Source organism: Synchiropus splendidus, chromosome 1, assembly GCF_027744825.2.
Source record: "Synchiropus splendidus isolate RoL2022-P1 chromosome 1, RoL_Sspl_1.0, whole genome shotgun sequence".
Taxonomy (NCBI): Eukaryota; Metazoa; Chordata; class Actinopteri; order Syngnathiformes; family Callionymidae; genus Synchiropus; species Synchiropus splendidus.
The window spans coordinates 23,944,286-23,966,256 of record NC_071334.1 but is presented as its reverse complement, the minus strand read 5'-3'; the positions used below and the strand labels follow the sequence as shown (position 1 = coordinate 23,966,256).

General features: G+C 41.9%; 2 protein-coding genes across 9 annotated transcripts in view; both read left to right on the top strand.

Moving 5' to 3' along the window:
• Positions 1-399: 399 nt before the first annotated feature.
• On the top strand, positions 400-11,444 carry grb7 (growth factor receptor bound protein 7). Of its 3 annotated transcripts, XM_053871851.1 has the most exons (15): positions 400-543; positions 1,403-1,570; positions 2,332-2,458; positions 5,370-5,526; positions 5,598-5,719; positions 5,951-6,025; positions 6,114-6,239; positions 6,314-6,424; positions 7,944-8,042; positions 8,114-8,197; positions 8,264-8,380; positions 8,594-8,651; positions 8,750-8,837; positions 9,754-9,847; positions 9,964-11,444. In XM_053871851.1, the coding sequence occupies exons 2-15, from the start codon at positions 1,404-1,406 to the stop codon at positions 10,108-10,110; spliced, it is 1,572 nt and encodes a 523-aa protein (XP_053727826.1). In that variant the 5' UTR covers positions 400-543; position 1,403; the 3' UTR covers positions 10,111-11,444. The 3 variants fall into 3 exon arrangements, with proteins under 3 accessions (XP_053727826.1, XP_053727845.1, XP_053727835.1); XM_053871870.1 differs by lacking the exon at positions 2,332-2,458 and having other exon boundaries at positions 5,380-5,526; XM_053871860.1 differs by lacking the exon at positions 8,264-8,380.
• Positions 11,445-14,224: 2,780 nt separating this feature from the next.
• Positions 14,225-21,971, top strand: part of LOC128762923 (SRC kinase signaling inhibitor 1-like) — a 38,626-nt gene continuing 30,879 nt past the window's right edge. For 3 of the 6 annotated variants that reach the window (XM_053871518.1, XM_053871511.1, XM_053871502.1), the window contains exon 1: positions 14,225-14,388. In XM_053871518.1, the coding sequence (XP_053727493.1) occupies positions 14,367-14,388 (22 nt within the window). In that variant the 5' untranslated portion in view covers positions 14,225-14,366. Of the gene's footprint in view, positions 14,427-14,661; positions 14,822-19,789; positions 19,957-21,971 lie in introns of those variants that run through there. The other 3 variants (XM_053871528.1, XM_053871545.1, XM_053871536.1) reach the window with 3 other exon arrangements.

Sequence of the window (21,971 nt, the reverse complement as noted above, 5' to 3'; positions counted from 1 at the left end):
GTCGTTCCAGTTCAGAACCAGCAGAATAGACAGACCCTTGCCTTGTTGTCTGTTTTAAATAGTTAGGGACTTTATGATTCACTAGATGTAAGTAACGAAGTGGTTCGTCTTGCAGGCATTTTCACGTGTAAAACATTTATTTGACTGAAGCTAATACTCTGCAACCAAGAGGCACCGGTGGGCCCTCACCTCTCTCAACTCTTGCTTCTTGAATGAGGTTTTCGAGAAGAGTTGTGCATGATCTTTCTCAGAAACACAGAATGTAACTTTGAATCCTTAACACGGCAGCCTCTCACTCAAGCGAAAATGTATTTCATTTTGTCCAAATTCAAATACCTCTGACTGCTGCTGCAATGAGGAAGTGGGCGTGGCCTTACGCGCACCTGACGTTTTTGGCCAGGCACCACTGCTCTGCTACTGTTGCCGCTCGAGTGTCCGCCGGTCAAATCTAAACGCCAAGTATGATCTTCGCCACCATTATCATGGAATTTGAAGCGGTCGAGACGATTTAGATGCGAGGGGGTCCTTGAGCTCCGACTTCAGGTGCGTTCATTACGTCATAAAGTCCAACCACCGGCATGTGGTTCAACATTTAGCGAGAAACGATACGATCGAGTTGTTTCTAGTTTCATTTTGCCTCGCCCGTATTTGAATGGGCAAGTTGATCGCGATCACTGTTTAGTAAACGTGCAGTTGACAGGACCGTTGCGAGCTCATCGGCGGCCCTTAGTCGCAATGTTTGCCCCTCACGAATTCATAACAGTGTGTAGGTTTCGGGCTTCCGCCGACGCATACTATAAACACTCCATAAATCCTGGACATCCATTTTCGAAAAGGACCACACCAATTTAGCTAAATTGTTTAAATATTAAATGTAACTGGAACAATGGTTTGGATTTTTTTTTGTTCTCCAGTCCCATCTGTTACGACCATGACAACAATGCAAAACAGCCTTCAGATTTGTATGAGCTGCTGAAACATTCACCATGTCGACATACACTGCTAAAACTGACTGGGCTCAAAATATGCCTGTACAATGTGTCGTATTTCTCTACAACATTTAGAAGGTTGGGATAAACCTTCCTCCAGAGGTCAGAAAGCAGTGGTTCTGTGTCTGTATGTGTGACCCCATTAGGGCATAAGTGGGTGAAAATTAATGATTGAAGCTCAAAATAGGCCATGATTTTTTAAAGATGGGAATAAAAATTGACGTCTAATGGTTTCTAGATGAACAAATGACCTGTGTTAGACTTGATGATCTGGTTCATGCTTCTGTGTAGGTGAGTGGCAGGGGGTGAAAACCAGCCATCTAGTTGTATTAGCTGCGCATTCTCTGACTCTCATACGAGTGTGCTAGCTCTGATTTGTCTTTGCTAATGTCTGTTTGCTACCATTGTGACAGGATGGAGGTGGAAGGGTCATGGACTGAAGCCTTTGATGGTTCTGATATTAACGAAGGGTCCGGTGGAACCAGCCACTTTCTGAGTAGTTCCTCGCTGACCCTGGCGCCTCTGTTGACAGATGGATCCTCCATCAGACGCTCCAACCCCATCCTCATTACTTCCAACAGGTATCTGGCGCAAACACTGACTCACATGTATGCAGTACCCACACAGAGGCACTGCATCCTTTAGTCGGCAAGTTGGGCTTGTTGTTGTTGGTCTAGCCCCAGCAACATGAGGAAGTGAAGACGACCAGAGTATAATGAATTAGTCGGGTATTTCTTTGATGTTTTTTTCCCGTGATGATACTGGGAAGTTAATAATGCACAGATTCATTGAGCTTAAATACTGAAAGTGTTAAATAATTAATTAATAATGCTGGTCCAACCAACTATTATATTATATTATATTATATTATATTATATTATATTATATTATATTATATTATATTATATTATATTATATTATATTATATTACAGGGTGTGATCTCTTTCTTTTGTTGGGAGCTTTTTTTGTCCTGTATACATATGTAATGTGTGTTCAACTACTTTTTGAACCATGTTAACTCACAACATTGAAACAAGCTGGAGCTACCTTCAACAAAACTATGGGAGCTACTGAAATCTCTCTCTCTCTCTCTCTCTCTCTCTCTCTCTCTCTCTCTCTCTCTCACTCTCTGAATGCAAATAACGTCAGAGGCACACATCCTGGAGTCAGAGGGTGTGGGTCACTGTGACTCACAGTTTGATGATGTCTCTTGTATTCTAATCTTGACTGTCACGAACTGATGTGTCACTTCCTGTTTTTAGTGCTCCGTGTTGACGGTGTATGACGAGTTAACTGCTAGATAGTTGACTGTGACAACGTGAGAAATATTTGTGATTTCAGAGTCAAGGGTTCAGACTCGCTCTCATTTTCTGACCCATCCATTCCAAACCCATTTCCTGAGCTCTGCAGTCCGTCTAAGTCTCCAGTGCTGATCCGGTCGTTCCATCCAACGTCCAGCGACCAACATGTGAGTGAATTTTTCTGACTCACCATAAGTTTATGAACTCTATTGGCCTTACTCTGGATGGATCAGCAATAGAGGGCTACTGTATGAGTATATTTCTGTGCGCACTCGCATTTCAATAGTTGTGTCTGCTGGACACTTGTGTCTTCTTCCAGGTGTGGGTTCATCATAATTGATTATAGCTCAGAAGACGGCAATTTTACAAAGTAGGGATATACCACTTTTTCACAAGTGTGAGTACTGATATTTGAGCTCTTGCCAATTCAGAATACTAATTAATAATAGCATAACAGCTATTTAAAATTAGGATTTTCTTCTCAGCACATGTTCCCTGAACAAACATGACACCTCTGCCGCAGATTTCACTTTTAACGTTTAAAGTTTAGCCTGACCAATCACTGCATATGCTGATGTATAATATACAGTATGAGATCCTGGTACTGATAAGTGGCTACATATGCAGTATTTCCTCCCCTCCAGCACAATAATGCACCATAGTATATCCAAGGGTCAGGAGTAGCGCTGATCATCAAATAAAATCACAGTCTCTGTGACAACTAATGTGTTTACTGAGCATTTTCTTGAGTGAAAAACAACGGTCATGGAAAACAAAACCCTCCTGTATCTGAGTTGTTTCTCTTGCTTGAGAAAGCGCGTCTGCAATCTCATCGTGGCAGACGCACAGGTGGATCTAATCAAACCAAGCATGTGAACTCTTGAGTTCCTTGTGTTAAAAGTACAATTGAAGCCATGATCATGAACTACGGTCCTCCACGGCGCATGCTCCGCCTTTGTGTGAGAGTTGACAGCCATGTAAAAACCTGCGAGGCACAGAATCAGCGGAAGGTGAAGCACAATATTGCATGTGAACAGTCTGGAGCAGACCTGGGCTACTTGGTCCTCAAAGGTGCAGATTTTTGTTCCAACTCTTCAAGCATGCACAGTCTAACCAATGAGGTTTAAACTAGGGGTTGGATTCGATAAAAAAAAAAAATCTAGTTAATTAGAGAATTTGTGATGAATTAATCTCAATTAATCGCAGTTTAATTGTATACGAATATTTGCCACAAGAAGCCACATTTTTCAATGTGAATGAATTTGGTATATTACTGAATCAAATGTTGGACCCATACATACATTTAAACAACAAAATATTGTTTATTTTGCATCAGTTTGACAATAGCACAGTAAATCATGATGGTGATTATATTCAAGTTTTTATATCACCTTATTGAAACTAAAGCTCTTTTAATGTCTTGAAAATATTTGCATAAGAATTTCAATTGTATAAGAATTTCAAGTACATTCAGAACAGTGGAAACCCTGGCCACTGTGTAGTGAAAAACAAAAGCAAACAAAAGCATCTGTTTGCTTTTGTTCAGGGATTCCTCCATCTTTGTTGTTGTTGTTATCATCCTAGCTGCGACGTGTCTTGTGCATCAGTGTGATCAGTGGACCAGGAACTCCTGCACTTACAAAGGTTCTCTGTTGTCTGGAGAGCAAACTGTTCAATTAAATTAATTTTTTCGTTGTAATTAATTAATAGTAATAATGTTGTGATTAATTAATTGTAATTAACTCATTAAAGTCCCACCACTAGTTTAAACTTAAACAAATACCAGACTGACAATCTACGGATTACAGTTATTAAGATATTTGACTGGTGAAATGGTCCTCTTCATTGGTTTGAACCAAGACCAGCACTTATTTGCCACCCCTGCTGTAGTTGGTCTCGGCTGCTGTCGTGAGCGAGCATTTGAGGATTACAGCAAAATAGGCCAGTATCATGCGAGTAACAGTGCTGGTGTCGGGACTTCCCTGTTAACAAGCATATAATTCTGGTAGCATTAATAACCATCAGTATTTTTTTTGCTGCATAATGTTTGCTGTTTTGTTTTCGACTTACCATCAGATATTAATGATAGTAAATATATTTTACAATCATGTGGTGTAACTTAATTACTCATCATGTCATAGTTCCATTTTTTATATTAATTATTAACAGAGTAATGTGGTTATGTTAATAGGATATTAATAACCCAATTATTTGCCACGTCAGAATGAATCTATTTTCAGACTTCTAAGAACAATGATTTGTAAGTACTCGCAATTGTGCAACTGTCATCTTGCGTGAAGCGTGAGAGCTTTCTGGTCAGGCCGGTTTATTTTGTGTGCGTCACTGCGGAAACAAATGCTGGGCTCTCACTGAAACCTGTTGACCCCATCACGACCTGTGAACATTTTAGTGACCGGACCTATTTAACTGTTTGAGAAAATACACCATTAATTGAAGACTAAATACATTTTTTGTTACATTTTTAAATAAAGTACAAATATACTTGAATTAATGTATGAATGTATCAGTTTGCTAGTTGTGTGTTGCATTTACTTCACCACAACGTGTTGTATATCAAAGTACCTGAACTTTGAACTCCTGAATGCAGGTCACTGCTCGAATATTCGCCTTACTTTAATGGCACCATTGCTTTGACTTCATGTCTGCCACAATACTAGCACTGCTGTGACATAGTCCTCTCATGACTCTGGGCCTGCTTTGACAATGCCACTGATGTCAGCCTCTCTCACGAACTATGCTGGATGCAACATTAATGCATTTGATGAACGATATTTTTATTAGAAATATAATACAATATTCCAATCTGTATTTAAAATTTTTCAACCTTGCTCATTCATAACTCCCACCTCATTTCTGAGAGTGCCAAGTGTTAAAGATACACTTAACACCCAACATTGAATGTACTGTAATGATTTAAAACAGTTGCAAAAGTGGACAGGATCATTCCTGTCACCTGCAAACAATCTTTCAGACTGCTGACGCTGTTTATTACAGCCGGGAATCTCGGTTAATCTGCTTGACCTTTGATCAGGCATCTTCACCCTTTCCTTCCTGCAGGTGCTTAAAGTTTTCAGTGAGGACAATAACAGCCGTTCACTGTGGGTTTCTGCTGGCTCGACTGCCCGAGAAGTCTGCTCCCTTCTGGTCAAGACAGCTCACTGCAGCGATGTGGAAAACTGGGCCCTACTGGAGCTGCACCCCTCCCTGGGCCTGGGTAGGACACACCTTTCCACCAATCTCAGTCCACTCTGTGTGATTTTCAATTTCTCCTCCTGTCTTCTCCAGAGCGATGTCTTGAAGACCACGAGGATGTGCTCAAAATCCAGGCTGCTTGGTCTCTGAAAGGCGACACGAGACTAGTCTTCTGCAAAAACTACGCCAAATACGAATTCTTCCGGAAGCCAACGGTACGATCTGGCACTTGTGGGTGAGAACCAAGAGCCACATGGCTGTATGTGTCTCTTGGTGCGAACAGCATCGCTGCACAAATATGTTGTCTGGTCACCAGGGCTCACACTTGGGACTTGTTTTGGTTCTGCTTGGTTTTGTTTTAAACATGTGTGTCCTTACTACAGTTTTTGATCTATGATAGTAAATGTTTAAAATGAATGCTTAAAGCAATATTCTATTCTCTGTAGCTCTTCTTCCCACAGAACATGATTTCGGACAGAGGTGACGTTGAAAAGGAGATGACATCATCACAGCTCATACAGGTAAAGCTTAGGCTCCTGGTAAAATGTGGCAGGCTCAATAATCATATTGCATTTTCTCTGTACCCCCCCCATTAAAATCCTGCTGCAGTCAGGCGGGTGTCCAGAGATCCAGGGTTTCCTTCATGTCAAAGAGCAGAGCAGAAAGTCCTGGAAGAAGCTCTACTTTTTCCTGCGGCGCTCAGGCCTCTACTGCTCCACCAAAGGCACATCCAAGGTGAGTGTCATGCTAGACATTGATACCCTGGTCGTTTTCCGGGTTTATTCCTGACGGTTGTGCTTGGACTGAAGGAGCCACGGCACCTACAGTATGTGGCTGAGCTGGAGGACTTGAACGTTTACACAGTTGTGAACGGTCGTAAACTGTACGGTGCTCCTACTGACTTCTCCTTTTGCATCAAGGTAGGTCCTTGTATCTTTGTAGCTCTTGTTTATGTGCTTTTGTTGTCTTCCCCTCCGTTCTTACCTCTTGTGGGCATCTGCTGTTCTGTTGCAGGGAAAGTTGTTTTAGCATTTAGTCTCTGCAATTGGATATAAAGATTACATGACAAAAATACTGTTAGTAGAGTGTATAATGCATATCATAATGTTAGTATTGTGAGTGAGAATGTATCTGTAAAAATGGAGGTCGTCAGTAGAACAATTTTAATATGACATGCTCATTTTCAAGATAAATATGCAGGGTAGAGAAGAAGCGGGATGACATAAATTGAGAATAATGTGTTAATAGGAGCCTCATTGTGATCAAATGGAGCTGAAATGATAGACGCCCAAAGTATGGCGGTTTTCAAGATGAAGTTCTGTTGCTTAGACTCAATGTTAATGTCACTTCTTGCAGACTTCAGACACCTTTGTCCGTCTGTGGTACAGTCAGGTGACTGGGCCTCCTGTCTTAGATGTTCAGCTGATAGGCTGGCTTCTTCACCAGGCTTAATTTAAAAAAGGAGATTTAGCTTTGAAAAACGACAGGCCAAATCTGGCCCTTTGACTGTACTTACGTGGCCCTCCTGGTGTCAGAGTGAAACTATAAAACTGTCATTGGTGTTGTCTCTGACGTTTTTGGGTTGTGCAGTATTTTTTGTTCATTATGATGCAACTGAAACATTTTCTTTCTCGTTCGATTATTTTTCTTGTTTGCCTTTTCCGATGCTTATTTTAGGAGTATTTCTTGTCCCTTAAAATACATCAGAATTTAAAGTAGATAATGTATGAGACACACCTAGATTCTTTAGATGGAATGTGGTTTAAATTAAATAAAACACAACAAGCCAACATTTTTAAAGTGTAACTTCATAATCACACGATGTCATCACTTCATTTTTATTTTCAATTTTCTCCTACCCTCCTCTCCTTGGGTTTGACGGCCCCTCGCAACGGTCACCATATATAACCTGGCCCCTTAGCAAATTTAATTGCCCACCTCTGGATTAGAATGTATATTTTGTTTAGGAATTCTGGATTTTCTGGAATAATTTTGGACATTTTACTATTTGTTACACATAAAAATACATTTTTTTACCCACAATGATGCCTCTTTTACATCAAATAATTACCTTAAACATTGTTGGTTGAAGAACAGTAACTTTAGGTCAGAATTTGCCAGCAGTATAAATGATTTTTCACAAACAAGTAGATGCTTTGATCTTTTGTTTAGAAATAATGCTCCTCTCCTGAACTCTTCCTTTTGAAGTATACAACTTTTAACATTATTGTGTCTTCTCATGTGGTGTCCGATGCTTATACAGTATTCTGTCTTGGGCCTCTCTTGTGTCCCTCAACTGTTTGTTTCTCATATTGTGTCGCAGATTGTTCTCTGCATTCTGCTGTGCTTCATGTTGTATTTGCACTGAGGTGTGTGCAGTGCCTTCGATGTCACTGATTTAAACGTGACCATGTCGAATGAATATATGTTTTTGTGTAGCCATCTAGAAAACCGGTTCGAGCTCAAGACTTGAAGATTTTTTCTGCTGAGAACGAACAAACTCGCACCTGCTGGACCTCGGCGTTCAGACTGTTCAAGGTATTTCTTTCTGGATCAATTGCGACATCATCTGCAACATTATGATGACACCACTCTTTGTGAATTTCTAGCACGGGAAACAGCTTCAGTGCAACTATCAATTGTCACAGTTGAGACACGGAAACCTGGAAGCGAGAAACGTGTCAGACATAAAAGTGAGTTTATCTCTTCATCTCTGCACAAGAATGGCACACATTTGTTGATGGTGTGTGTGCACTCAGTCAAAGTCGGAAGCAAGTCTGGTCGCCATGGATTTCTCAGGAAAAGCTGGAGGCAGAGTCATACAGAATCCAACGGAGGCTCAAAGTGTGGAGAGGGAGGAGGGACAAGCCTGGAGAGTGAGGATGCAGTGACACAGCAAAACCTGTTTCTTCTGCCGTGTGTCCTCTCTTGTGTCTCACTTCTAGTTTTCTATGATACTTCTTGTCTTGTTTTGTTTTCCCATGACTTGGTATCTCTTTACAAAATGATCCTATTAATCTGCTTCTGGAGCCTCAGACAAGTAGCCAATGTTTCCATTCTGATCATCTGATTTCTTCGGTTTGTTGCAGAGAAGAGAGGCCCTCAGATGTAGCCTGCCCAACCTGAGTTCTGCTGCCAGACCAGCCTGTAAGTGCTGCGAATAGAAGGATTTCAAAGGCAGACTGCAGACCCTCGTAAAACGTGGTCCTTCATCAAAAATCTTTTACTTCTGTGTGTGATGACAGCGATCCACACAACGCAGCCTTGGTTTCATGGTGGTGTGTCAAGGTCAGATGCTCAACGTCTGATAGAGAAGCAGGGATTAGTGGATGGGTGAGTGATGTTCAGCCATGTCATTGTGTCCCAATACAGATGACAGTTGTGAATAAAAAGTATTTAAAGTCTTTATTAGGGTTGCTTCAATCGTTTATTTTAGTATGTAAGGTTTTTATGGATTAATCGGGTCATCATTACAATGAGTTACAATAAACAAAGTTACACAATATGGAGAAGACAGTCCAATATTTACTCAAACACATTCAAAAATCCTGTTGCGATTTTCATCTCCACCCTCTAGATGGCTTTACTGTTTAGGTCATAAAGCCAAATAGCAAAACCCGTTTGAGGGCTTGCATGTATTCGTAGAACTCAAGTTATGTACTGGCAACAAATTTGGTTTACACTTGTGTAAGAGATTTTCACACTGGCAGTAGATCGAGTACATAATCTGTGATTAGATTCTGTAAGTTGTTGAAGTTGAAGTTGAGTCACTTGGAATCAGAAGTACTGTACATGTAGAGCAACAGTGGCAATGATTTCTCAGCAGTATTTTGTGAAAAGTCAAGTCATTTAAACAGCAGGAAAACTCATTAAATTGAACCATTTTTAATTAGTTATTGATATGAGTGTTTCCATATTTCCATTACTGCTTTACGTATTTTATTCTTGTGGTCATTGTATATTTAGCCTTACAGTCCTCATGTTTCCCTGTATATATAGACTAATAATTAATTCCTCCATCATCTGTTGATAATGTTGAAGTTTAATCTCACCCCTATTAACTGTTTTTTTTCATGTCACATTTAACTCAGAAATCTGTTCTCTCATATTAATATTAGTTTTCTTTTATGCCTCTCTTATACTTTACACATACTTTTTTTTCAAGAATTATGTGCCTTTGGAAATGTAATCCCCACTCATGTTAACAATGTTTTATATTTGAAAATGAAACAATTGTTTTGTGTTTCAGAATGTTCCTCATCCGGGCCAGTCAACAGCACGCTCAGTGTTTTGTTCTGTCTCTGTGCTACAAACTCAAGACCAAGCATTACCTGATCATTCCGGTGAGTGTCACCCAGGCACTTTATTTGCTGAGGTGTTGACAACATGTAGTTTTCTTGTAGGGGTTGATGAAAAGGTCCCGTTGGTTTGTGTTTCATTTGTGTTGTTGTCCTATCAGTGTGAAGACGGCGGCAGGAAGTACTTCACAATGGATGACGGGGACACGCTCTTCATCGACCTGCTGCAGTTGGTCGAGTTCCACCAGATCAACAAGGGAATTTTACCGGTCTGTCTCAAACACCCGTGCGTGTGTGTCGCACTCTGACATCACTTCATTGTTATTTTGAGTTGCCTGAGCTCCACCCTCCTGAATAGTTGGACTGCAGTGAGGTCATTTGGCCTTCAGAGGGGGCTCCAGCTTAATAAAATCATCCAGACGTGGTCCCTCAGTTATTCCAAGGGAGCTGCAGGGAGCATTTCCTAACCAAGCAAACATGTAGCATGCTGGTTCTCTTGTATTTCTATTGTCAAGAATGCCGTTCCTCCTCAAGAGTGAGTGTCTCTCTCCACCATCTTTCAATTTCCTGTTGAAAACACAAAGGTGCTGATCTTCATCCCTGGGAGCTGAGGTCGATGAAGCCTCAAGTTGTTAGCTCAAGTAAGAAAAGTGGTTTATAGATTGTCGTGACGTGGAAAATCCACCGGGAGTTATCTTTAATGCACTCAAGCACTAGGCAAAACGTTTCTCAACTTGGTTCCACAGTCTGTAACCATTCCTCAGTTGGGTTCATTGGCCTTTCTTCGTGGTTGGAGCACAGACTGTGGAGTGAAGTTGGAGTTTCATCAAAGCCAAAGGTGTCTTCCTGTAATTATGAAGTAACCATTTTATACTTTTTTGACATACACTTTATTCGATGAATGAGAAAGGTTCACCATAGTTTTAATTAAAAACTTTTTTTTAAAAGTTAGATTAATGTTTTTTGTCATTCTTATAAGCGATTCAATATTTTTGTGCTGCATGTTCAGATTCATACGCAGCTGCTCACATTTATGATTATTTTATATCAACAACTGTGTATAATTTGGGGTCTGTTTTCTAGAGACGAATAAACCTTGTCATTTTCAAACTGTCTGAGAGCAGGGTCTGTAATTGCGTATTGTAGCGAGATGTTTTCTGACTCTACTGTGTCTTAAGCTGCTTCAACGACCTAAGGGGGTCTGGCGCTCTTGACCCGAACCCAACCGTCCATCTCACGTTAAATACCAGATCGCTATGGTAATCCCTCCCTTTCTGCTGCAGCAGCCTTCTGGTTGCCATGGAAACAGCCTTCTCTGTCCTGATGTGCAGGTTAAGGAAGCAGCGACGCGTCAGATGAGCGTCAAACGAAACCAGACGCTTGTTTCCGTTGAAGTCATGCCTGGTTGTGATCCTCCTCGAGGCGAGCTTCTATTTGACTCTACTGGCGTGACAGCGCAGATAACTTTCCATTACGACTAAGTTTACATTCTCACTATACAGTTGAACGTCCAAAAAAATATGAAGATTTCATTTCACGTCCCCGCTCACACTGGCAACAGCAGGGTGTGCTGTATTCACGACATGTTGTAAATCTAATTCTTAGCTCCAGGACACCAGCCTTCTCTGCTGGACTCACCAGGACAGCAGCCACGTCCACTTCCATCACTGTGATCCACATCACGTTTCTTCTTCAGCTGTTTTAACCTAACCTGTTTCGTCTGCGCGAGCTTAGTGCAAGTGGAAGTGACAGTGAAATCCATTTTGACGGAAAATACAACTTACCAAAACTTATCATTTTCATTGTATGTTCTCTACACCCTTTGACTGTTTTTGTTGCACAAACTTACTAATAAAACAACTAATTAAACTGACAAGGTCGTTTCTAGCTATAGGCAATCTAGGGCCACTTAGGGCCCCGAAGCCACCAGGGGCCCCAAAAGCTGCATGTTCAGCATCTCATGAGGCAAACTGAAATGACCGTTTTCATCTGTGGTTACCTGTTTATTACACCTATTTTCTGCTTCCAAATAATCATTGGCTATAAATGAAATAAAAAGTAAATAAGCTGTGACTTGTGTTTCTTGGTTTTATAAGGTCGTGGGATCTCACATTTCGTTAAGTGGTGGCAAGGGAGGAAGGGAGCCCATGTTGTTGTCGGCGCTCTGTCATTGGTCAGTGGGAGTTGGCCCTGGAGCCCTGGAACGTTCAACAACGCAGGGACCGTACCCGTACCAGCAGCAACACTGGCCTTGGAGAGCATTGGTAAAGACATGCAAACCGTGAGGCTCCAGAACTTATAGAGAAATAGAGAGACGGAGATGAAGCTAGTCTCACACTGATGGCTTACTGCGATCATTCCATTGCTGAGGCTCCAGAACTTATAGAGAAATAGAGAGACGGAGATGAAGCTAGTCTCACACTGATGGCTTACTGCGATCATTCCATTGCTGAGGCCATAGCTAGCAGGCTAGTTCGGTGACAGTAGCTAGTAACAGCTAAATTCGACTGAATAGCTCTTATGTAAAGGTTTTTGTTAATAGTTACTATATCTGTTATTATTTACTTTGCGTATCTTTAATTATTACGCAACCTGTTTGCTATGGTGAATGGGTAATTTATAATATCTTGTCCTGATCCTCTCCAGTCGTAATACAGGGTTCTCAAGTTACGGCCGTAGACTTGTGTTTCACACAGTCCATGCGTGCTTGAGAACCCTGCGTAATATTTACATGACATAATATTTACATGATGTGAGATGCATATGAATGTGGTTTAGTCAAAAGTAAACCCAATATGGCTATTTTTTTAAGGCTGAAATCTTTGCTCCTGTTTTGATGTGACGTATTTTTGTCAGCAAGTGATCGGACAAGTGCACGAATTGAATCTAAACACATGCATCGATCGTCAGTTTGGCAAATACTCCTGGCAAATACTTACCTTCATTGACACACGCAGGATCCAGTGGTTAATATTCTGCCCTCAATGCTCTGCAATTGATCCCACAAGCTTTTACTTTGCCCATGTCCCACATAGTCTACAAAAGGCTGTGCAGCCACCCTACATGACCTCTGCTGGCCTCTGTAACAACATTAGGCCCTTTGAAGTTGCCTCACTTCCGACCTCCTCAGTGTAACTGCCAGCAGCTGCTCAGTGTATGATGTGAGTGACTCATACAGACGATTCATTATTCAGTTGCTTTGGTCGGACCAAACGAGTGAGCAGCTGCCTCACTGTCAGCGGTCAACAAGGAATACATGAATCAGTAAGTAGCCGGTCATTCCCGAGTGCCTCCTCTGGTTGCAGGAGGTTACTCTGTTACATCATTTTCTGCGTCAATACTACTCTTATGTGGACTGGATATAGTATGACCAGTGTCATGATACAATGCTAGAGTTCCAGGATACAGAGTGACTGAATGTCATAGTTTTCATCATGGTACAAGTATGTCTGATAATGTCAGTTAGATATCATCGGCACATCATTGTTGTATAGCATGTGTTGGCAAAATAATGTTAGTCTCACTTTAAAACTTTGGATCAAGAGCCCTGTGTTCAGAACAGAAAGACGATGAGAGAAAACATGATCTGCTTGCTCTGCCCTCCTTTGTGGTGAAAAACATGCCAACCAGGTGAAAGACCCAGCCTCCAGTCAGAATGAAATGTTTACAGTTGTGTTTATGATCACAAAATGTCCAAAAACAAAACATACTTAAATTGCCTGTGTGGTTGGCTTAGGGTTAAGTCCTGGTTTGTGTTATTGTCCACTTTTTTTTAGTTCCACTTTCCATCCATAGTTGACCCCATTAGTCACGGTTTGACCCAAGACTCTTGCTAGCTAAGCTCAGCTGCCATTGACAGTGTTTCATTATGCTGTGAATGGTTGACACATGTCAAAGTGTCAGGTTTTTATCATCGAGAGGTCAAACGGTTGCTGGCCGACCTTCAGGGGAAATTCTATTATCAGGTGTCAAAGAGTGTTTGACATACAGCTTGTGTGACCCTGGACATGCACGCACACACGTATGCACATGCACTCGCAAACAGTTCAATTAATTCAACAGCCTTGACCTCAGAATGAAGTGTCGTTTTGTGGAGAATCTAATCTGAGTTGTCGTTGCAGCACAGATAAGAAGAAGTTGCTGAGTGGATGTTTTTTTTTTCCCCCAGCAACACAAGCTCACCAAAACACAATGGTTTTCTGATGGGATCCCTGATGCTTTTTTTTCAACAAAGCATCCCTCTCTTCTGTTCACAGTATCTCTCCTCGACAGACAGCTGTCCTAGGTTGTCGTGTGTGGAGGAACACAACTAATGAAGCCTCTGAAGATCAAAGGTGGCAATATTCAAGTCTGGCCCTTTAAGAGACAGTAAGGGGGTGGGGGGGCGCATCTATTAAACATGAGTTTACTCAGTGAGCACGCTGGTTAGAAACGCTTGGATCAAGCGCACAGACACTGGCGGCCAGAAGCTTCACACACTCTGATGGAGGAGCAGTGATGGAGAAGCAAAGAAGATAGAAGTAGAGGAGACCAGAGTGGAGGAGCAGGTGCATCCCAGAGGAGAATGGGCAACTCCTCCTTCCCAGGCATGTCTCCTCTCTCTCCATCCGTTCTGTAGTTGCAGGTATTTCTGACTCGACTTCTGGGAACTGCTGCATGTTTGTGAGTCCACCTTCACAATGTGCCTTTGACGGCTCTGAGAGCACAATTTGGCAGGCCGGGTCTGCGGGCTGGCACTAGGACTTGTTTACAGCCTCCGCAGAGGGAGGGCTGTGGAGGTTCCTGCCCCCCGAGGTTGGCATCTGGAGCCGTCTGAAAGAGCTATTGATGGTTTTAAACTGCTGGTCGGACGCTGCAGACACTGTCGCTGATCTGTGGAGAAGAAACTGCAGTGGCTTGAAATTTGGCAGCGAAGAAATGTTTTTTATCGTGATAATGGCCGCAAGTGGACTTGGTTCTTGAGTGAAATGTCTTTGAGAAGCCCAAACCAGATTCAGTTGTCTTCAAAACCCTTTTGAGGTAGGATGACCTGGATAACTGGGAACCTTCATTGACTTGATACAGCAGCAGTTTCATTCATCGCAACACATCCAACAGTTTTTTTCTCAGGGTGTGATTTAATTCAAATGAATTTGAAATCTTCAGTTTGATGCTTTTGAAGTCCCATGAGGCATAAATCGCCTTATCGTAATGACTGACCTGGATGTTAAAGACCTAGGACTTGACTTCACTTAAAAAGCTCTAAATATTCTTGCTATTTCAAAAACATGTTGTATATCATATTAATGAAAATAGTCTTGTCACGACGACCTGGTGCTATATTCCTCAGTCGGCTGCAGTTTGTCGCATCCGCAATGGTCTGACACACTTTCCAACCCTCTGAAGATTGTGTAGTAGACGCGATTTTAAATGTAATATTGTTGCCTGGTTATAATCCATTTGCTTTGCGGTAGAGGTTGCAGGATCATGTCCCACCACTCTTGTGTTTAGTGATGGAACATTGCTTGAACAGATTCCTGTTCATGATGATACAGATATTTCCAAATTAAAGGGTTTTTCTTATTTTTTTTAGCATCATTTATTTTCTTTTTCACCAGTTCCCATTTCCTTCGTTCTTTGATGTCTAGATTCACCACTTTCTGTGGTACCATCTATTTTCCCTCCAGTTCCACCTTGTTTTATTCATGTTTTCAGTTTCAGTGCCTTCATTCGCCTTTCTTTCTAATTTGTCACTTATTTTCCTTTTTCATTTTCACTTAGGTTTGATCTTCGTTTCTTTCCGGGTTCAAGCTGTGCTCCTGATGTCTTTGCTTTCAGAGATATATCATACATCTCATTTCAGAAATTCTGAAATGCGGTTCTGTAGATGGTCAGATGGTGTGCAGTGAAGTACCATTTGCCAGGCACAGACTGTAATCAGCCTGCTCGTGACAGTATGTGAAAATAACACAAATTTTGAAATGGCTGTGTAAAAGCAGGCACAGTTAACCACTATAGCACATTTATTTATGTGCAGCTGTTGCCTGCTTTGTTCCCAGTCACCGGCATCTAATTGATGCCCAAGTGGCACTGATACCTCTGCACCCTCCAGACAGCTTGTTCATCTATTACACTTGCAGCCATGCGCTGAAGTTTGTGTCTCAGTCTGGATGGATATAAAAGATATCCTCGCTGCTGCAGTGGGCGACTGCAGGTGCAAGTCATTTCAACTTGTCCTCAAGAATTGAGAGGCGACTGACTCTCATTTGTAAGAACACTTCACACACACCTCAGTTTCACAACAGCGATGCCATCTTTACAGTGCAATGATGAAGCAGTGCTGTTTTATGTGTTGGAAAGCAATCCATTCATTCCATGAATAGAAAAAATGGCCTGCATACATCGCTATTCTAGCTCTCATTGAAGCTCACATGGACTCGCTCTTGTTCAGGACTACTGAATTTGTGATTTAAATTCTATTTTACCGTGCAAGGCAGGATGACCCAGTACTGCGGGAGAACACAGAGCTTCTCTATGTTTAATCACACCTGATTTACATGAAGCTGTGGCATCGTCCCTGCGCCGTCTGTGTCAGAGGAGGAGAAGTCTTGTCTTCTAAAGAGAGAAACACCCCCTATATTCAAATTTAACGTTGCTTGGCATGCGACCTGTCATATTGTGCACGTGTCCCACTAGCATTTCCACTTACAAGATAAAACAAGAGAGTTGAAAGATTTCTATAGCAACATGGAGCTTTGAGTGGAAAGAAAGGGAGTACATGGGCAGTGAGTCAAGCTTTCAGGTATCAGTAGTAGAATTGTAAAAGAAGAGTCCAGATGCCCCATGTAGTTAATATTATAATAATGGGAAAGCCAGGTGAGAGTCAGCTGGTGTCACTTTTGTGGAGAACACCTGCTAGTGAACGACTGACTTGCGCACTGACCGGTTATTGGTGATCTTTGGTCTTAAGACCTGTCTGTAGGACTGGAGCAAAAATTGATGGACAGTAACGTTTCAATAAAGCAGATGCATTGAATGTGTTTTTGTCAATCTGTCATGTGATTTCAACGCCAGTTGCTGTTGTGATCCCGTTCTGGTTATTGTTTTCGATTTGTAGTCTGTTTGCAAGCCCGTGGAATTGTTAAGTGATAAGCAATTTCCCATTTACTGGAGATGATGATCACTCCTAACCTCCCCAAGGAACACGAGATTGCAATGGGGAAGAGAAGTGTTTGGACACTTTACCTGCAGTTATTTTGTGAAGAGTGTCTGTTAAAGTTCCTGTGAGGATGGATTCATTCCGCCGATACGCGAGCCTGTTCCCACATATTTAACCACATGAGGCCTCTTCTGGGTCTGAGGCGATTCTTCTTTCACACTTCCTGTGACTAACTGTCTCCCAATCTAATCGTATCTCTGCTTCAAGTGGCGTTTTTTTCTCCTTCACAACATCTACACCCCCCCCTCTGCCCTCACTCTTCCTCTGTTTCTTTGTCCAGTAAGCAGAAATTGGCGTGAGTGTCGTTGCTGGCTATCTTCTATCTTGTTAATTGACTCGTGAAAAAGAAAGCGACAGCAGTGATGCTAATACTTTCTGCCATTGTGACACGCAGAGGATGCAGCATGCTTTGGCCCGGCAGACATTGCCGGGTTAGTGTGCCATTGTGAAGTGGACCCAGCGTGTGGGTGGAGGGAAAACACTCGCAGCTGCTTTAAATTGGGAATTAGAGCATTGGAGTGGGCATGTGGAAAGAGGAAATTGTCCTAAATATGTTCAGATGCTCAATATTGAAGCATGCGGATAATGGTCATATTCTCCACGTGGCATAACCAAAACGTCTTCGAGTTGACATAGAAGTAAATCAGTCTAAATGAGATCATGAGACTTTCTGATGATCAGAAGCCAGTCCTTCCACGATTTTATGGACCTTTTTTGTAGACTGTTGCACCCAAAAACGGCTGATTTTACAGCCGATTTTTTTGTGTGAACATTTATGTTTCTGGAACAACATGCAAATTAGCTTGCAAAAAACATTGACAGTTTTTAGAATAAACTCCAGGCTGGATTGATTTCAACAAAATATGCTTTATTTGCAAAAAGTGTTTCAAACCATAGAACACACACACGCACATTTTTGTATTTCTGACTTATTGCTTTCCCCAGCATCTCTCCGTAAACCTAACCATCTAAAACAAATGCCTAAACTTAACCTTTACTCTTAACCAAGCTAAAACTCAATTAGGATAACATTGCTATTTTGTAGTTTTAGCCTTCAAAATGAGGCTTGACAAAGGGAGCGGAAATGTCCAAGAATACACTCACATATTGTAGACACACACAAAATAAATGAATAAATGTATATGTTAAATGAATAAAATGATGACAAAATAAGCATGTCTTTTGTATTATGATGTTTGTATTTTGAAATGAGTAGTTTCCAGGGAGACAGTGTGTAGTGTGTGCTTGTTTTGTTATGAAGCTCCTCACAAGGATGTAGATTGAAAGACGTTTGGATGAGTGGAGGCTGAGAGGTGAAGATGGGGTACGTTTGTGTGTGGGTGACCACAGTTGTCCAGCAGCTCATTAATACAGCACATTAAAACCTTGACCAGTGATGTCTACACAGGGATCGGGCTGTAGAGTGTCAGATATGATGTTTGCAGTCAGCCATGTTTGTTTGCTGCACTTGCTGCACTAGTCAGTACCCCTTTTCAGTTCAGCCTAAGTACATTTAAATTGATGGGAATTTTGATATTTATGAGTTGATTCAGAATCGTTCTCGTTCTTCTCATGACCCTTGGTGACAATATTTGTGGGTAAATGTGATCATTAGGCGTTGCACATGACTACATCTCAACAAAGTGGAGGTGAATATGGTGATGCACATGCCGCTTACAGGAGTGGGCAAATTGCTTGGTTGAATTTGTGGGAATGTCATGGCCATTGGACAATATTGCAGTGCCTCGCAGAACCTGTATCTGGACTCAGTAAGTTTGGTTGGGCAACACACTGGACTGCCTATTATTCTCTCTGAATCATAGATGTATGTTGGTTGGAGAGGGCAGGGACTTCTGTGGGACTGGTCACTGATGATCTTCGTACTGCCAGCACCATCCCACTTTTTCTTGCTGCCTTGCTTGGCTTGGGACACCTGCACACCAGTCCGATTTCCTCCTGGTGGAACACATCTTTTATCACCAGGTACTGGCGCTCTCTTGAAGCAGCCGCCTGCCATGTGGGTGTTGTTGCTTCCATCCTTAGGGCCCCTTCTGCCAATTTGGGCTGGACCCACTATTTCCCTGTGTCTTGGGGTTAGTCTTTGCAAGTGCATCTGACCTCTACATCTGCTGTGTTGCTAAGGTGTGAGTGACAAAAGTGACCTGGGATTCAGTGAGGGTCATTACGGTCCTTGCTTTGGAGTATTTCGCCTCCTCCACGAGGCTTGATATTGGGAGGGAGAGGGCTCTAACGTTGTACTGGCTTCATGTACAGTTCAAATTCCTGCCATCAATAATGCTGGTTACACACGTGAGACTGGGCAGCTGCTGGGGAGTTGATCATTTGCTATAAAATAGAATGAACCCGAAAATGTGTAACTTTTTTTTTTCTGGCCGTTACAAGTGGGAGAACTTAACCTCAGTCTGAACTTCATGGTCAGTTCTTTTTAGTACCTTTCTTCTGACTTGAGCTTAATTCTTCTGACACTTGTGCCAGCTCCCACGTCAGGAAAAGTGACTCACGAGCAACATGAGCATTTCCAAATGTTGCCTGAATAAGGTAAAATCACAGGGAGGTGTCATCGTGTAAACAAGCTGCTCCGGGTGACAAGGAATTTCGCTGTCACTGCGACACAAACCAGCAGAGGACACGAGCGCCGGAGTTGCTGCAACTTATCTGCTGCAAGGTGGAAGCCCAGGGAGGGGGATTGTGCTGCCGGCTCATGTGCTCGGATGAGATAGAAGAGCAGAAGTGGAGGAAGAGAGGCAAAGCGAGAGAGCGGCTTCATTTGCAGCTCGTCCCCCTAGACGGGAGAGGATTAGACTATCGCTGAGGCGAGAGGGAGACATGGTGAGCTCAGGCAGACTCACCAAATCAACCAAATTCTCCTGATCAAATACTCCAGTGTCATGTAGAACCTCGGCCAGCGGGGGGACTGGCCCACCACCACAGACAGGTAATTCATTTTCTTCCAACTGTCGACAGATTCATTCTTCCATCTCTCTCTCTCTCTCTCTCTCTCTCTCTCTCTGGCTCATTGCACCAAGATAATCTTTGCGTCGCCCTGAGAAAACCTCAGACGAGCAGAGAGCACATATAGGGTAGCTGGATGACGCGGAGGTTGCCTTGTTAAGGACTTCACAACCAGCCGTGTTCAGATCCTTAAAGTTGAAGGAAGGTGACTTTGTTTTTTTTTCAGTCCTCATAATCTCTTGAGTAATTTTAGTAATGTTCATGGTTGAAAGACCGTTGGGTTGTCAATGCATTGGCTGGTGAGTTGAGCATTCTTATCTACTTCTGGGTCCAATACGATTCCTTCAACGTCATGAAATGACCCTGTACAAGAACAGATTCTTTTCTGTCCATTTCACCCAAGCTCTGTAACGGCATGTTAATTATATAAACACGTTTATAAGGATAAACACATAGCGATTTAAGTTCACAAACAAGATACTTGCAATAAAAGAAAAACATATTCAGTTATAGATATAAAAAAAAAATATATATATATATATATATATATATTTATATATATATAAATATATTCATCAGCAATCGCGTAATTTAAAGTTAGTTCAGCATTTCACGTTGTTCTAATCTGAACTAGAATTGTGGCCGTATTTTCTATTCAGCGTGGCGGAGATTGACTGTCCACTCAAACACAGATGCACATTGCTGCTGACAGCCTCACAAATATTGATGAGTCTCTAATCCGTGACTGGCTACTCAAAAACATATGAGCCATTTGTAATGGAGAATACATTTAGATTAAAAGTGCACATTATGTAGACATGAAATGGAGTGGTTTCTTGACTTTATGTAAGCAGTATCACACACTAAAATCAGTCTTCACACCTCAAGAGAACCTTCAGCCATCATCTCTCATTATTATACATTTGTGTGTGTCCCAGCGATGTCGCTTTGATGCCTGAACATGTGCATCAGTTGCTTTTCCTCAACAAAAATCGACATCTGTACACAACTTAGTATGCAGCCAGAAAAGAAGTATCCTGGTTCAGATGTGGTATTGTTCCAAAATGCTAAGTGAGGTTCATCCATATTTCCAAGAGGAGATGCCGTTTTTCTGTGTTCTGTTCTGTGTGTCTGTGTTTTACGCTTTAAGACTCCACATACACAAATAAGTTACTGAGTGCATTTTGTTATCAGTTATTTTTTTACTCAATAACTGACGTGACATGCCGCAAATGTTCACATTTGCATGGTAATAGCGTGATTCCCAAACTAAATGATCCAAAAGGAATCACATCGAATCGTGAAGTTCTTGGCAATACCCATCCCTACTAAACATCCACAATCAGTATATAAGGCATACAAGTGAGACTGTGTTTGATGCCAAGTTTTTATTATCGTGGCTATTTAGTATGAGAGTATCACGCTTGATAGTTACAAGTTCTCCACTTTGTCATGTCCAGCAATGTATAGGTTTGTGTGTGTCAAAAAAAAACCAATTGGTCAGACATGATGTTGGCTTCAGTTTCATGGGTCCCTGAGCAGATGTCGCTGTCTACTGTGTTGGTTGTTGAATTCCAACTGTCCTTATGTCGTCCCACAAATCGATGGACCAGTTTTAAATTGGTCTTGGTCGTGATGTGTCTTTCAATGTTAACCTAATGATCGAGGGACCCATTTCTGTGGGAGGACGTTCCCTTTTCCTTAAACTATGACTTCATCTGAGTTTTTACTGAAGATTAATTTTGTCAAACCAGACACTTAAAAAGTGAATGAACTGCTTCGCTGGTTCATCCCAGGGGCTCGCCGACTGATAGTCTTGAAATAAGATGGATTATGGCAGGTTGTAGGTCCCTCTCCCGCTCTGAACACATACTGAGATAAAATCGAGCCTCTGATATCAAGTTCTCCTCTGAGTCACTGCTGACGTCCTCCAGTGTTGCAGATGTAAATCCAAGCGACCAAGTCCTAGAAAACGCTGCCGCGTGTCTTTCATTATTC

Excerpts from the sequence above, each read along its gene's own strand:
- grb7 (XM_053871851.1), top strand. The coding sequence starts at position 1,404 with ATGGAGGTGGAAGGGTCATGGACTGAAGCCTTTGATGGTTCTGATATT. Across the intron at positions 1,571-2,331 it reads ATCCTCATTACTTCCAACAG|AGTCAAGGGTTCAGACTCGC; the intron begins GTATCTGGCGCA and ends TTGTGATTTCAG. Across the intron at positions 5,720-5,950 it reads AATTCTTCCGGAAGCCAACG|CTCTTCTTCCCACAGAACAT; the intron begins GTACGATCTGGC and ends TATTCTCTGTAG.